The following is a 15,858-nucleotide window of genomic DNA, read 5'->3' on the forward strand; positions in this document are numbered from 1 at the left end:
ATAGCGTTCGTGACGGGGCACCATAGTCTCCGCTGGTTTTGATTCTGCCTCAGTACACTGCGAGGGCAATGTTCTGGTCTGAGTCAAAGGAACAGCATAGTAATCTGGCTGTGGCTGTGCATCTGTGCACTCCATGTCCGATTCAACTTCTAATGGGCATGGCCTGTTAACTGTTTCACTGTCTAACCCAGGAACGGTATGTGTAAAGAGCTCCATGTAGTAACCTGTTGTGTCGACTGACGCATCCTTCACTGTTGTTTTTAGTGAAGGACACAAGGAAGCGACTTGTTCCTGACCGGGAGCATCCACTGACGATGCACTGCTCTGACATTTGGCACTTTCCGAGGAGGAGGCGAAAGAGCTAGAGGCAGAGTCAGCAATGAAAGCCAATACTTGTTCCTCCTGCTCCGGCTTCAAAAGTGGTTTTCCTACTCCCAGAAATGAGAGCGTTCGAGGCCTTGTGTAGCCAGACAACGAACCTGGCTCAACAACTCGAGACTTAGGTGCTATACTGATTTTACCATGACCACCTGATGCTCCACCACCACTACCATCATTACCAGCTGACAATGACCGCCCACGGCCACGACCTCTTCCACTAGACTTCCTCATTGTTTGCAAAACGTAACCAAAGTAACGCTATTTGTTACTGTAAAACAACTTATAAGTTGAACTCAAACTTCTGTAGGATTTATATATTCCTTTATAGGTGCCTGACACTGAAAGGAAAATCAGGCCCAATGTTACACACTAGGTTTTCTGTGCCCCAATAATTTGAGACAGATGGCACACACAGGACCAGCACTCAAGCAGAAATGCCAATCTTAATCTCCCACTATTATTTTTTTTTTAAAAGGGAGAATTTACCCCCCCCCCCCAAAAAAAAAGGCCAAGTATTACACAGTGGTTTTCGGTGGCACACAATGAGAGACAGATGCCACACACAGGACTGGCACAGAGGCAGAGTTGCCAATATTTATCTCCCACTAATTATTTTTTTTTGAAAAGGGAGCATGTACCCCCCCAAAAAAATGGCCAAGTATTACACAGTGGTTTTTGGTGCCACACAATGAGAGACAGATGCCACACACAGCAATGGCACGGAGGCAGACTTGCCAATATTTATCTCCCACTAATTTTTTTTTTTGAAAAGGGAGAATTTTCCCCCCTTCAAAAAAATGGCCAAGTATTACACAGTGGTTTTCGGTGGCACACAATGAGAGACAGATGCCACACACAGGACTGGCACAGAGGCAGACTTGCCAATATTTATCTCCCACTAATTATTTTTTTTTGAAAAGGGAGAATGTACCCCCCCAAAAAAAATGGCCAAGTATTACACAGTCGTTTTCGGTGCCACACAACGAGAGACAGATGCCATCCACAGCAATGGCACGGAGGCAGACTTGCCAATATTTATCTCCCACTAATTTTTTTTTTTGAAAAGGGAGAATGTACCCCAAAAAAAAAAAATGGCCAAGTATTACACAGTGGTTTTCGGTGCCACACAACGAGAGACAGATGCCACCCACAGCAATGGCACGGAGGCAGACTTTCCAATATTTATCTCCCACTAATTATTTTTTTTTGAAAAGGGAGAATGTACCCCCCCAAAAAAAAATGGCCAAGTATTACACAGTGGTTTTCGGTGCCACACAACGAGAGACAGATGCCACCCACAGCAATGGCACGGAAGCAGACTTGCCAATATTTATCTCCCACTAATTTTTTTTTTGAAAAGGGAGAATGTACCCAATAAAAAAAAAATGGCCAAGTATTACACAGTGGTTTTCGGTGGCACACAATGAGAGACAGATGCCACACACAGGACTGGCACAGAGGCAGAGTTGCCAATATTTATCTCCCACTAATTATTTTTTTTTGAAAAGGGAGAATGTACCCCCCCAAAAAAAAATGGCCAAGTATTACACAGTGGTTTTCGGTGCCACACAACGAGAGACAGATGCCTCCCACAGCAATGGCACGGAGGCAGACTTGCCAATATTTATCTCCCACTAATTTTTTTTTTGAAAAGGGAGAATGTACCCAAAAAAAAAAAAAATGGCCAAGTATTACACAGTGGTTTTCGGTGGCACACAATGAGAGACAGATGCCACACACAGGACTGGCACAGAGGCAGAGTTGCCAATATTTATCTCCCACTAATTATTTTTTTTTTAAAAGGGAGAATGAACCCCCCCCAAAAAAAATGGCCAAGTATTACACAGTGGTTTTCGGTGCCACACAATGAGAGACAGATGCCACCCACAGCAATGGCACGGAGGCAGACTTGCCAATATTTATCTCCCACTAATTTTTTTTTTTGAAAAGGGAGAATGTACCCCCCCCAAAAAAAATGGCCAAGTATTACACAGTGGTTTTCGGTGGCACAAAATGAGAGACAGATGCCACACACAGCAATGGCACGGAGGCAGACTTGCCAATATTTATCTTCCTGCAGTTATCTCAGAAAAGTATGGCAGGCAGCTATAAAAAGGACTGCTGCACACAAAAGTGTGGACAAACACACAAGATAGCTGTGCAGAAAGGAAGGAAAAACAGGATTTGTGCTTTGAAAAAAGCAGTTGGTTTGCACAGCGGCGTACACACAGGCACAGCAATGCAGCTATCAGGATCAGGGAGCCTTCTACTGCAGCCCAATGAGCTACAGCGCTGAGGAAAAAAAAATGTAGCTTCCACTGTCCCTGCAAACAAAAGGTGGTGTTGGACAGTGGAAATCGCTACAGCACAAGCGGTTTGTAGCTTTATGTACCCTGCCTATCACTATCCCTGCTTCTGAAGAAGCGGCAGCAACCTCTCCCTATGCTCAGATCAGCAGCAGTAAGATGGCGGTCGGCGGGAACGCCCCTTTATAGCCCCTGTGACGCCGCAGAAAGCAAGCCAATCACTGCAATGCCCTTCTCTAAGATGGTGGGGACTGAGATCTATGTCATCACGCTGCCCACACTCTGCGTCCACCTTCATTGGCTGAGAAATGGCGCTTTTAGCGTCATTGAAACGCGACTTTGGCGCGAAAGTCGCGTACCGCATGGCAGACCCCACACAGGGATCGGCTCGGTTTCATGAGATGCCGACTTTGCCAAAAGTCGTCGACTTATGAAAATGAACGATCCGTTTCGCTCAACCCTAGTCCTTATAGGATTTCTGAGATTATCAATCCAGTGTCTTTTCGTTTGGCCCTTCCAGCCTCTTTTTCCATCCATAATGTTTTTCATAGATCTTTGTTGCGGAAATATGTGGTGCCCGTGGTTCCCTCTGTTGATCCTCCTGCCCCGGTGTTGATTGATGTGGAGTTGGAGTATGTGGTGCAGAAGATCTTGGATTCTCGTTTTTCAAGACGGAGGCTTCAGTATCTTGTCAAGTGGAAGGGTTATGGCCAGGAGGATAATTCTTGGGTTGTTGCCTCCGATGTTCATGCTGGCGATTTGGTTCGTGCCTTCCATTTGGCTCGTCCTGATCAGCCTGGGGGCTCTGGTGAGGGTTCGGTGACCCCTCCTCAAGGCAGGGTACTGTTGTGAATTCTGTTGTGGGTTCTGCTCTTGGGCTCCCTCCGGTGGTTATAAGTGGTAGTGCTGCTGTTTGTCCTTCACAGCAGTCATCAGGTGCGTCCACTTCGGACGAGGCTATTTAGTCTGGCCTCACCCTTTGGTGAGTGCCAGTTGTTCATTGTTTCTGGAGGATTCACTTTCCTTCCTGGTCGCCCCTGCTTGCAGTTCATTTCTTCAAGATAAGTTCTGCTTGTTTTTCTGCCCACATGTTGTGGGCCTCATTGTTCAGTGCATTGCATGTTTTTTCTTGTCCAGCTTAATCTGTGTAAGGATTTATGCAGCCTAGCTGGAATCTCTGGAGAGGCAGATTTACCCTCCAAGTCTTTAGTTAGATTTGGAGTTTTTTTGTATTATCTGTGGTGGACATTTCTTAGTATTTTAAATACTGACCGCATAGTTCTCTGTCCTATCTTTTCTATCTAGCTAGATTGGCCTCCTTTGCTAAATTCTGTTTTCAGCCTGTGTATGTTCCTTCCTCTCCTCTCACAGTCAATATTTGTGGGGGGCTGCCTATCCTTTGGGAATTTTCTCTGAGGCAAGATAGTTTTCCCTTTTCTATCTATAGGGTTAATTAGTCCTCCGGGCTGTGACGAGGTGTCTAGGATTGGTAGGTACATCACACGGCTACTTCTAGTTGCGGTGTTAAGTCCAGGGTCTGCGGTCAGTACAGTTACCACATTCTCCAGAGTACGTCTCATGCCGCTCTTAGGCCACCAGATCATAACAGGAGACCAGTTGCTTTAAGCTGGGAAAACATTTTTTGGAGGCCATAGTCTACATTTATTCCAAGTGGGATTGGGGTGCGTGCAAATTTGGGGTAGGCCTTGCATTCACTACATGGGCAACCTTTATAAGGGACCCACTGTTTAATAATGTGAACAACAAAGCATAGCCAGCTGATGGCTCTCTAAGAATACAGTAGTGAGGGTCGACTGCTGGTCCTATAAAAATAGACTTTGTGACTTTCAGAATTCCTACTTCATAAATGAAACATGATGTGTCTGATGATGTGTCACACACCACATGGCCAAATAAGGTTGTAAAATGTTAAAATTACATTTCCCAGTGGATGCTTTTGTCTTGGTTGAAAGCAATGCTAAAGTTGAAAAAGTATCAAAAACACTATATGTGAACATAGCCCAAGTGGTGGAGGAACATTTTTATTTTGGGTTATTTATTTTGCCTTACATACAAATCATTACAATGGAAAGGATGTTCCTTAACATATTTCCCAGGAAAATCCATTTTGGTTTTGCACGTTTTATTGTGCACCTGTAAAAGTGGCGTAAGACTCTGACAACATTGTTCACAGCAGTGACCTGGGAGACAAGAATGCTTCCAGCGGCGATCCCCATGATGTTCCTGTGTTATTTGAGCACTGTTCCCATCGATTTCAGATGTTTTTAAACCCCGAAAGGACCCCCGGGGTGGTCGCTTCAAAAATGCTCTGTTTTCTCATAGACTTACATTGGGCTTGTTGCTCGGGTCGAGCACCCGAGCATTCCAATTTGCTCAACCCAAGCAACGAGCACCCGAGCATATTAGTGCTCGCCTATCACTAGTTCTTTACAGTTAGAACAGTCAGAATGTGGAATGCCGATCACAAGAGGTAGTAATGGCCAATACTATAACAGCAATTATAGGAGAGCTGGATGATTTTCTCACATGCAATGGGTGATAAAAAATTTAGTGAAAAAGAATGTAGAACTAGTGGAGAAAGTTTGAACTTTATAGACCCAAGTCTTTTTTTCACTTATGTAACACTGAGTATTCTGAATCAGATACCGTTTCAATCCTGTTTATTACTTACCATACTTATCTGATATTTTAGAACTCATCGCCGTATGCGGCCTGCCAGAAAATTCCTCGGCATGGTTGACGAGAGCATCTTTCACCGTGTCATAACCACACAGTACAACCAGCCTTTGGGCACCTAGATAGACTGTGAATATTGGTCCATATTTCTTTGACATCTGGATAAACATAATAGGAATATTTATTAAAATGATTTTACAGCTTATCATTAATATCTTCCATTTGATGCATTTTTGTAGCAGCTAGTATACATGTCGAATCCTGTTCTCTTCAATGCTGACAGAAAATCTAATACCCTAATATCTCTTTCCTAAAAGTGTTTTCTGATATCTTTTTTAAAAAAAAGTGGGCCACAAGGAAAAAAATTATATAAAATTAGGAAGTAACCCATAGCCCCTTATCTGACACACTCTTGGCTTCAGTACTGCCGTGCTGGTGGTGGTCTTCGCTCTTTGGTTACTTCCTGTGGCAATGGTGTATTATTCATACACACATGACCGCTGCAGCCAATTACTGTCACCAACAGTGAGGTCATCATCACGGCAGGAAGCAAGAAGGAGCTATCGGGGGATTATTAAATATCATTTGGTCATTCTTGGCAATTTTGTTAAAATTCTAGACAATGAATTTAATGCTTAAAAATATAAGACTTTTGCAAATTTTTAAATCTCTCATTTTTTGCAGAGTTAGGTGTTTCTTTGTCAGAAAAGAGAAGAAAAAAACTTTTTCCTGCTCCATTTTCGTAAAATTTCAGGCTTGATACTTTATTATGCCGATTTAAAAGCAGTGGGAATAAGCTCTCCAAAAGCACAACGGGAGAAGAGCGATGCGTTTCGATCACTAAAGATCTTTGAGCTTTGACTGCCCTGGCTGGAAACCACTGAGGAATTAATGAAATGTTAGGAGCGGAGTTTCAGTGACTAGAGGTGACATCACCGAAGCTGTGCTCCCTGCAGACATGAACTCAAATGAACTCTTCAGCGTGGGAAAATCAGCTGGCATTTCATTTACTCCCCAGTAGTTTACAACTGGGACGGTCACATTAGTATCGCTCCCGGTTGTAAAAACTTTATAAACCCCAGATATGGATTATGGTGTATGACTGACTCTACGCCGGACAAGTATGGTATATTGTTGGTTTGTTATTTTTTCATTTATTACAGGAGATCGAGGGCTTAGCTTGGATTACCAGTAACAATAAAATGGTCAAACAGTGTTTAGTACTTTATTTAATTAAACGACTTTATTCTACATGTGTGTGTTTATTTAACCCTTTACAAACTATAGGATTAGTAATGGATAGGTGTCTTATTAACACCTCGTTATTACTAAGCCAGCTTAATGTCTCCTTACAATACAAAGGTGACATTACTAAGCCAGCTTAATGTCACCTTACAATACAAAGGTGACATTAACCCCTTATTACCCCATATGCCACAGCTACAGGGCAGTGGGAAGAGAGAGGCTAAGAGCCAGAATTGGTGCATCTTACAGATGGGGTGGCTGGGGGTGGCTGGGGGCAGATGTTTTTAGCCAGGGGGGGACAATAACCATGGTCCCTTTCTAGGCTATTAATATCGGCCCCCAGTCACTGGCTTTCCCTCTCTGAAATTTGCGCAGGAGGCCACACCATTTTTCCATGAGAAAATTATTTTATTAAATATGTACAGATCCCAAATCGGGCAAGGAATGCCAACCGCCACAAATTGATGTATGTTAAAACAAGGAAACCAAGAATGGAGTCTTTAAGGATGGTGACACGTTGCCATTCCCAGTGGCAGAAGATGCAGAAACATTGGTCAATTTTGTTAGCAGATAAGACTTGAAGACAATACTTACCTCAGAGACCAGTTGTTAGCGCCCGACGATGTAAAAATCTGCGTGACCACCTAGTAAGGAGTTATTACTCACCCACGAATCAACCCCATGTATTTGCAAACATGGTTAAGAAATTAAATAATGTCTGGGGATGTGCACCATGCGGCAAATGTGTCGCCTGCCCCAACATAGAAAAAACAAAAGAATTTCTCTCATCTGACGGGCAGAATTTCGTCCTTACACATTCGATAAACTGTTCCACACAAACAGTGATCTATCATGCAACTTGTCCATGTTCCCTTATTTATATAGGCCTTACTACGTGGGCCTTGAAGATTAGGGTATGGGAACATGTACACGATATTGTGGCAGCTGCGAAAGAAGATGATCTGGAACAACTGAAGACAATTCCAAGGCACTTTAAGCAACATCATTCTTGTGATCCATCAGGCCTTCGAGTTAAATGTATTGACCATATTCAATCTAATCTTCATGGGGGCAATCTCAGTCGTTGCCTGGCACAAAGAGAGGCTAAATGGATCTGGACTCTACGCACCCTACAACCAAATGGATTAAATTAATCCCTCCTTTCATCTAGACTCTGACCCCGTGCATGTGCATGAGATCTTTTATTTTTTCTTTTTGGCATCCTTTTTGTTGTATATGAATATGTTTTCTTGTGTGTTTTTATTGGTTCTTTTTAACTTGTTTTTATTTTATTGGTAATGATTTGTGCTATTTTCTTATGCTTCTTAGTACGATCGTGGTGGGTTACCGACTGTCTCTTCCTGACCCACAGGAATGATGTCTCTACATGTGACCTTGATATGGAGTTCACCGTCCGCTGAATGTGACTGGTGACCATATGGAGAGTTTGAATGCCTGTGATTGTTTGTGTTGAACACGATGATACTCCGGCGCTTATATGATGATCTTTGAAGAAGGCCCATTATATCCATATGAGATCTAATATGAACTATAAAAGTACTTTTTTGTGGACATTTTTGGTTTTAAGGTTTAATTAGTGTTGACCAATACTTCAGATATATGCACTTTGCACTTTATAATGCACAGGACTGTTATAGGTATTTACCTACCAAGATTACAGTAGCACATGTTACCGTTTGCCTGTTCTTTACTATTATAGGCATGTACGTAATTCTTTCACTTTGTTTTCTGTGTTGCACTATTTAGTTTCTTTTATTTTTTATTTCTATTTTCACAAATTCATATTTATTATAATTTGTTTTGATAGCATTCAGGTCACATAACACTACACTTTGGGTTGTGTTTGTAGACATTTACTACTTAGTCCACTGGGTCAAATATTCTCTCCTTTCGTAATTTATGCACTATGTGCGTGCTATATATATTTTAGGGGTTGTAATAAGGTAACATGTTTTTGTAGGTTTAATATAGTCATCTATTTTTGTTAGTGGTGATTTATTGGGCATCTGTCTTCAGTGTTATAATTCTATACGGAGATTGCTATACTCCAGATTTATTTTCATATTGCTGTAATGGATATATAGCTATATCTCACTGATATTAAATGCACATTAGCACTTTCAACATTTATCCGTGTTGGTGTTTCTGTTTGGTGGTTTTGGCCTCACTCGATGATCTGCTCACTTTCTGTGGATATTCTTTATATGTTTAGTATTTATCACTTCTATATATTTTACAAAAGATGTGTATATATTTAGATACATATAACACTGGTCAACGCAATTTTTCTGGCAAAAGGTTTAAAACATATTTTAAGTCAATTTTGGCTGCTGATTACGATTATGAACTCCGTTTTTGGCTATCACATCAGGATTTCGAGATATTTTCAATTTTTGATGAAAATGACTCCTAATGTTTTATGATAAAAACACATGATTTTCGGTGCTACATTTTGTATATTTTTAATCAAGGAATAACAAAGATTACAAAGTCTATGTACAGCAAATCAAATATACTTACAGAATTAAACTACAAAATATAAAAACACATATATATATATATGGCACACAGATGAATGACAAATGGCAGTTATTTGAACTTTCTTTTCTTGGCTGATCTGTGATGTACAGCTTCTGGGTTGTCTCTCATCAAGCTCCAGCAATAGTCAGCCATCATATGTGAGTCCCACCGGCCTGGATACCATTCTTCCATTGTTTTAATGTCCTGATGAAAACGCTCCCCTTGTTCCTCGCTCACATCCCCAAGGTTCTCTGGAAAAAAGTCCAAATGGCTGTGTAAATAGTGACTCTTGATACTCATTCTACATCCAAGATGAAAATTCTGCACCACCTTACAAAATGCATTCCAAGCTCTTTCTTCTGTCTCATTCATTGATGTGATAAAATTTGGGTCTCTCATAAGTGTTGTTATTTGAGGTCCATCAAATATTCCAGCCTTTTTCTTCTCTTCACTAAGACCAGGAAAAGTTGAACATATATAGTTAAAGCATGCTCCACTGTGATTGAGAGCTTTCACGAACTGCTTCATCAATCCAAGTTTTATGTGTAAGGGAGGAAAGACAACGTCCTTCCTATCCACTAGAGGATCATGGATGACATTTTTACCGCCAGATGCCAAACTCTGTCGCTGAGGCCATTCAGTTTTCACCCAATGCTCTGCTGTAGCTCTGCAGTCCTAGTAGCACAGAAAACAAGGGTGTTATAACAAATGGGAATTATGCATGTTCAAAGAAAACAAAGACATTCTCACATTCATTGGGAGAATAAATGAAAACTAAATTTACCTTAGTGAACCGAATAAACTGGCTCTTTTCATACACTACTTACACTCACTGGCCACTTTATTAGGTACACCTGTCCAACTTCTTGTTAACACTTAATTTCTAATCAGCCAATCACATGGCGGCAACTCAGTGCATTTAGGCATGTAGACATGGTCAAGACAATCTCCTGCAGTTCAAACCGAGCATCAGTATGGGGAAGAAAGGTGATTTGAGTGCCTTTGAACGTGGCATGGTTGTTGGTGCCAGAAGGGCTGGTCTGAGTATTTCAGAAACTGCTGATCTACTGGGATTTTCATGCACAATCATCTCTAGGGTTTACAGAGAATGGTCCGAAAAAGAAAAAAAATCCAGTGAGCGGCAGTTCTGTGGGCGGAAATGCCTTGTTGATGCCAGAGGTCAGAGGAGAATGGGCAGACTGGTTCGAGCTGATAGAAAGGCAACAGTGACTCAAATTGCCACCCGTTACAACCAAGGTAGGCCTAAGAGCATCTCTGAACGCACAGTGCGTCGAACTTTGAGGCAGATGGGCTACAGCAGAAGAAGACCACACCGGGTACCACTCCTTTCAGCTAAGAACAGGAAACTGAGGCTACAATTTGTACAAGCTCATCGAAATTGGACAGTAGAAGATTGGAAAAACGTTGCTTGGTCTGATGAGTCTCGATTTCTGCTGCGACATTCGGATGGTAGGGTCAGAATTTGGCGTAAACAACATGAAAGCATGGATCCATCCTGCCTTGTATGGAGCATCTTTGGGATGTGCAGCCGACAAATCTGCGGCAACTGTGTGATGCCATCATGTCAATATGGACCAAAATCTCTGAGGAATGCTTCCAGCACCTTGTTGAATCTATGCCACGAAGAATTGAGGCAGTTCTGAAGGCAAAAGGGGGTCCAACCCGTTACTAGCATGGTGTACCTAATAAAGTGGCCGGTGAGTGTATATTTATCATGGAATTCTTGAAAATGAGCTATGTACCTATAGTGCAAAAATGTGATGTGATAGAGAAATTATAAGATCAGATTTGAATTCAGCACCCTCAAATTAGTCTAAAACTTCTTAAAGTCCATGCCAGAATTTTTTTTTGTTGTAGACCAGTGTAATTTGGGTTATTATTTTTCTTTTTTGCACGTATTTATTTTATACAGTCATTTTTTCTCATTCTGCATACACATAGTACCACTTTTATTACTTGTATTCTACACAGTCATTTTATAGCTATATATTGTTTTTTTCACATATACTGATCTTTGCATTTTTTGCCTTAATGGTCTCATTTATTTCAGTGATACTTATATCTGCTCTATATCTCTGCACATGTACACTGTGTCCAGGTCTGTGTCCTAGGTTATACACTCACCGGCCACTTTATTAGGTACACCATGCTAGTAACGGGTTGGACCCCCTTTTGCCTTCAGAACTGCCTCAATTCTTCGTGGCATAGATTCAACAAGGTGCTGGAAGCATTCCTCAGAGATTTTGGTGCATATTGACATGATGGCATCACACAGTTGCCGCAGATTTGTCGGCTGCACATCCCAAAGATGCTCCATACAAGGCAGGATGGATCCATGCTTTCATGTTGTTTACGCCAAATTCTGACCCTACCATCTGAATGTCGCAGCAGAAATCGAGACTCATCAGACCAAGCAACGTTTTTCCAATCTTCTACTGTCCAATTTCGATGAGCTTGTACAAATTGTAGCCTCAGTTTCCTGTTCTTAGCTGAAAGGAGTGGTACCCGGTGTGGTCTTCTGCTGCTGTCTGCCTCAAAGTTCGACGCACTGTGCGTTCAGAGATGCTCTTAGGCCTACCTTGGTTGTAACGGGTGGCGATTTGAGTCACTGTTGCCTTTCTATCAGCTCGAACCAGTCTGCCCATTCTCCTCTGACCTCTGGCATCAACAAGGCATTTCCGCCCACGGAACTGCCGCTCACTGGATTTTTTTTCTTTTTCGGACCATTCTCTGTAAACCCTAGAGATGGTTGTGCGTGAAAATCCCAGTAGATCAGCAGTTTCTGAAATACTCAGACCAGCCCTTCTGGCACCAACAACCATGCTACGTTCAAAGGCACTCAAATCACCTTTCTTCCCCATACTGATGCTCGGTTTGAACTGCAGGAGATTGTCTTGACCATGTCTACATGCCTAAATGCACTGAGTTGCCGCCATGTGATTGGCTGATTAGAAATTAAGTGTTAACAAGAAGTTGGACAGGTGTACCTAATAAAGTGGCCAGTGAGTGTATATTATAGATTATTTATGTCACTATCAGGCATAGGCGCGGTAATCTCTTAACAGACATATACTTACATTGTATGGTATTTTGCTTTATACGTTTATTGTGGCTGGCACCCCTTTATCTTGCCCCATATTTCTCGTTGTTTTATATCACCATATCCTTGGTTGGTGCGCATGCGCCTCGATGCCCCGGGGGTGTTGCCGGCTTTGGCGTCATTCACTGGTGGTGGGAGGGATGCTGGGGCGGACCTCTGTTCACACTCTCTTGTGTGGTCTGTGGCCCTGTCTCGGCGCCTCGCCTCCTGCCATGATGCACTCGCTGGCCTCACTCTGTCCGGGAGTGTCACGCCGCATTATGACCATTGATTTCGGCGCTCGGTGTCCTCATCTATATTAGACTACAACTACCGGCATCCTTTGCTGTACATTTCCGATCACGTGGTGTGGGGCATTTTTGGACTTGAATGGTTAGTCCTCACTTAAAAAGAGCATATTTCCGATGTGATGCCACTCCCCCTGATGAAGGCACGCTGCCGAAATGCGCATAGGGGCTGCGGCATCACCATCTGGGTTTTGGTAAGCTATACCTACACTTACTCTGTACTTCACTGTGTGTGCATACTGTCTATCTACTAAGTATCCATTGATTATAGGACTTGGAGATTTGGGCTCGCAACAAGGCACAACTGATTTCATTGAGTTTTTATTTAACAACACCTTCTCCCTGCCCCTAACCCTATTATGTATGTATTGATATGTTGCTCTACAGTTTAATATGTGCGTTGATGTGAAAACTCTGCCTACCCTATGGTGATAACATTTTTGTATTTTCTTGGCTCATTTCTAGCACTATTGGCTACTTTTTAATGGTTACAACAGTTTTATGCAATCAAATAAAGTTTTTTCTAATATTGTTCAAAATACGTGTGTGTTTATATGCTTATATGAATTTTGTGTAGAACAGTTTTCTATTTTTCCTATTTGGATACAATAACTTTGGATAGTTTCTTTCTTTATAATGATATATTGATTGCGTATCCTCTAGCAGGAATAATTATTGGCTTTCTAGACATCTGTCTTAGGACAGGAGAGAGGGGACCCTGTCAGCAAGCTTTAAGCCGCAGGGACCTCGCCATCTGGCACAAGTAGGAAAGGCTTACGGACCTCACCTGAAGTGGGATCCCTTATTGCTTCCAAGCCGGCTGGACTAAGCTACCCTACACCTAGTACCCTGGACTGAGGACTGCTACTATCAGTAAACCAGGTAAAAGACTGCAAACTCTGTGTCCTCCAATTATTCGTCAGCATACATCACCTTTGCCACACACTGTGGGAGCCCAGGGGACATGCTTCACCTGTGGGAAGTTATACCATCTAGCTGCCATGCCATCACCCCAGAGGACCCCTTTAAGCAGTGTTGGTCCCACTGACCGAACACCACAGGTGGCATCATGAACATAGACATTACAAATCCCCTTAAACACCTTTCCCTTTACTTAGACACACAGGGCCATGGACCGGGTCGCAGCCACCATGACATCTCCTTTAAGACCGGATCCAGTACCAAGTACCCCACTGCCCTGGTGGGCGTTCCAATTTGGCATCACGAACAGGATGGAACGACCTATTGAAGTGGGTCATGTGCACCTAAGAGACTGTGATTTGCTGTGTGACTACTGAACTGTAAATTGCGCCCAAACCACCGCCATTATAGCACCATGTGACGTGCAGGAGGAAATGGGTGCTTTGTAGGGGGCGGCACCTGGAGGAATGGTGCGAAAACCGTGGCCACCCCTCATCAGTATTACTATGTCTGAGAAATATGCCCATCAACTAGAGAGGTCCGCCTCCTGATCTGGGATGGCGGAGTGAAGAAAAGGAACTGCCCACGAAAACTGGCTTGGTGCCGCAAAACCGCGGGAAGCAACGCCAAGGAGGCAGAACTGGAAATCAACATGGCAGAGGGAGGAGAGTGAACCCCTGAGCGTGGGATGGAGCAAGAAGGCTCTCCCAGCTGGGACCTGCAAGAACTGTACCCAACATCGTTGATGGATCCGGACCTACTGCAGAGAGAAGAGAAGGAACTCACCTGGCAGCTCATGCGACTGGAGCTGGAAGCTGTGGCCGGGAGGAAGGAGGCCTTCATCAGGAGCTTTACTGAACGTCCATCGGCAGCCTTGTCTGGTCAAGAGCAGGAAAGAAGATCCGGCACTCTGGAGCCAGAAGAATCAGCACTGCTGAAAAAGATGGTGGTGCCAACGAAAGACATGCAGCCCGCACCATTGACCCCAGCAGAGCTGAAAAGTGAGATGCTGCTGAGGAAGACAACAACACCGTGGCCTGTCCAGTGACCAGCGACTGCGGCTTCAGCAGTGGAGCAGACCAGCACTGGATGGACCGCATCTGAAGCAGGTATGAAGAACGACCCTGCCTCAGTGACAGACCCTGCTCCAGCGACTGTTCCTGCCCCAGCTATTGACCCCGCTCTAGTGGTTGATCTTACTGCAACCACCCCTGTGCTAGATGACACCCTAGTGGGCCCTCTACCGACCCCGCCGACACCAAGGCATGGAAGAGCAGACCGTCAACTGTACTGGGACCAGGGGGACGACAGCTTGTGTCAGATGGCAGCCCTGCTAATTCCAACCTGCGGGCCCCAGGTTCACTATACCAAACCTGTTGTGTTTGAGGAGGGACCTGAAATGGCATATGTGATCACACTCCAGGGGGAGATCCCCATGATAACTTGGAGGGAGCATTGTAGACATCGGGAGGAGCAGGAAAGACAGCAATTCCTGTCCCAGCAATCATAAGAGCTATAGAGAATTTCTGGATGTTAAAGTGACAGTGAATAGTTAAAAAGTTGAAAGTTAACCTGCTGAAAGAGTTAAAAGACTGCTAAAGTTTAAAAGTTTGATAAACCTGCCCAGATTTCCGTTTAAAGGGATTATTTGTTTGAAAAAACATTTAGGCCATGGACAGTGAATGGTTCACAAACTGTAATGAAAATAGTTGGCACCTCCTAAGGTCCTTTCTACTGGTTTTACGTGGAACCCTTAAAGGGATTGTTAATTGTTTACATTGAGACCTGAAGCAAAACCCGTTGGCACGGCAGAACACTGGGTCTGGATACGCCTTGTAGCCCGCCCATACCCTACATTGGGGGTTGATAACGGGTCCCTTGCATCGTTGCTGCTGTTCAAGAATGTGATTGATAGACTTGAATATTAACTAGAATCATACAATTGCACTACCTCAGTTTTGAGAACCGTTAGAATTAATTTTGATATTAGAGAATTAGATAAAGTTTTGCACTTTTGTATAAAATATATATATGTGATGTAGCATACCTGAAAAGATAGTTGATAGTTATGAGAGACGTTATGCACTCTTATTGTGAAGATAGTATACCCTTAGAGGGTAACTATACTGTATTTGAAATTAATTGATATTGTTTGAAGCAAAATCGCGGGAAGCAATGCCGAGGAGGCAGAACCGGAAATCAACATGGCAGAGGGAGGTGAGCGGACGCCAGAGCGTGGGATGGAGCAAGAGGACTTTCCCAGCCGGGACATATAAGAACTGTACCCGACATCGTTGATAGATCCGGTCCTCCTGTGGAGAGAAGAGAAGGAACTCACCTAGCAGCTCATGCGACTGGA

The 15,858-nt window shown here is 43.2% G+C and overlaps 1 protein-coding gene across 6 annotated transcripts in view; it reads right to left on the bottom strand.

Annotated features, from left to right (window-relative positions):
• Window positions 1-15,858, bottom strand: part of LOC143808697 (cytochrome P450 2B11-like) — a 535,684-nt gene that overhangs the window by 198,545 nt on the left and 321,281 nt on the right. For all 6 annotated transcript variants that reach the window (XM_077291624.1, XM_077291619.1, XM_077291623.1 and 3 more), the window contains one exon: window positions 5,380-5,542. In XM_077291624.1, the coding sequence (XP_077147739.1) occupies window positions 5,380-5,542 (163 nt within the window). The remainder of the gene's footprint in view (window positions 1-5,379; window positions 5,543-15,858) is intronic.

Source organism: Ranitomeya variabilis, chromosome 2 (assembly GCF_051348905.1).
Source record: "Ranitomeya variabilis isolate aRanVar5 chromosome 2, aRanVar5.hap1, whole genome shotgun sequence".
Taxonomy (NCBI): Eukaryota; Metazoa; Chordata; class Amphibia; order Anura; family Dendrobatidae; genus Ranitomeya; species Ranitomeya variabilis.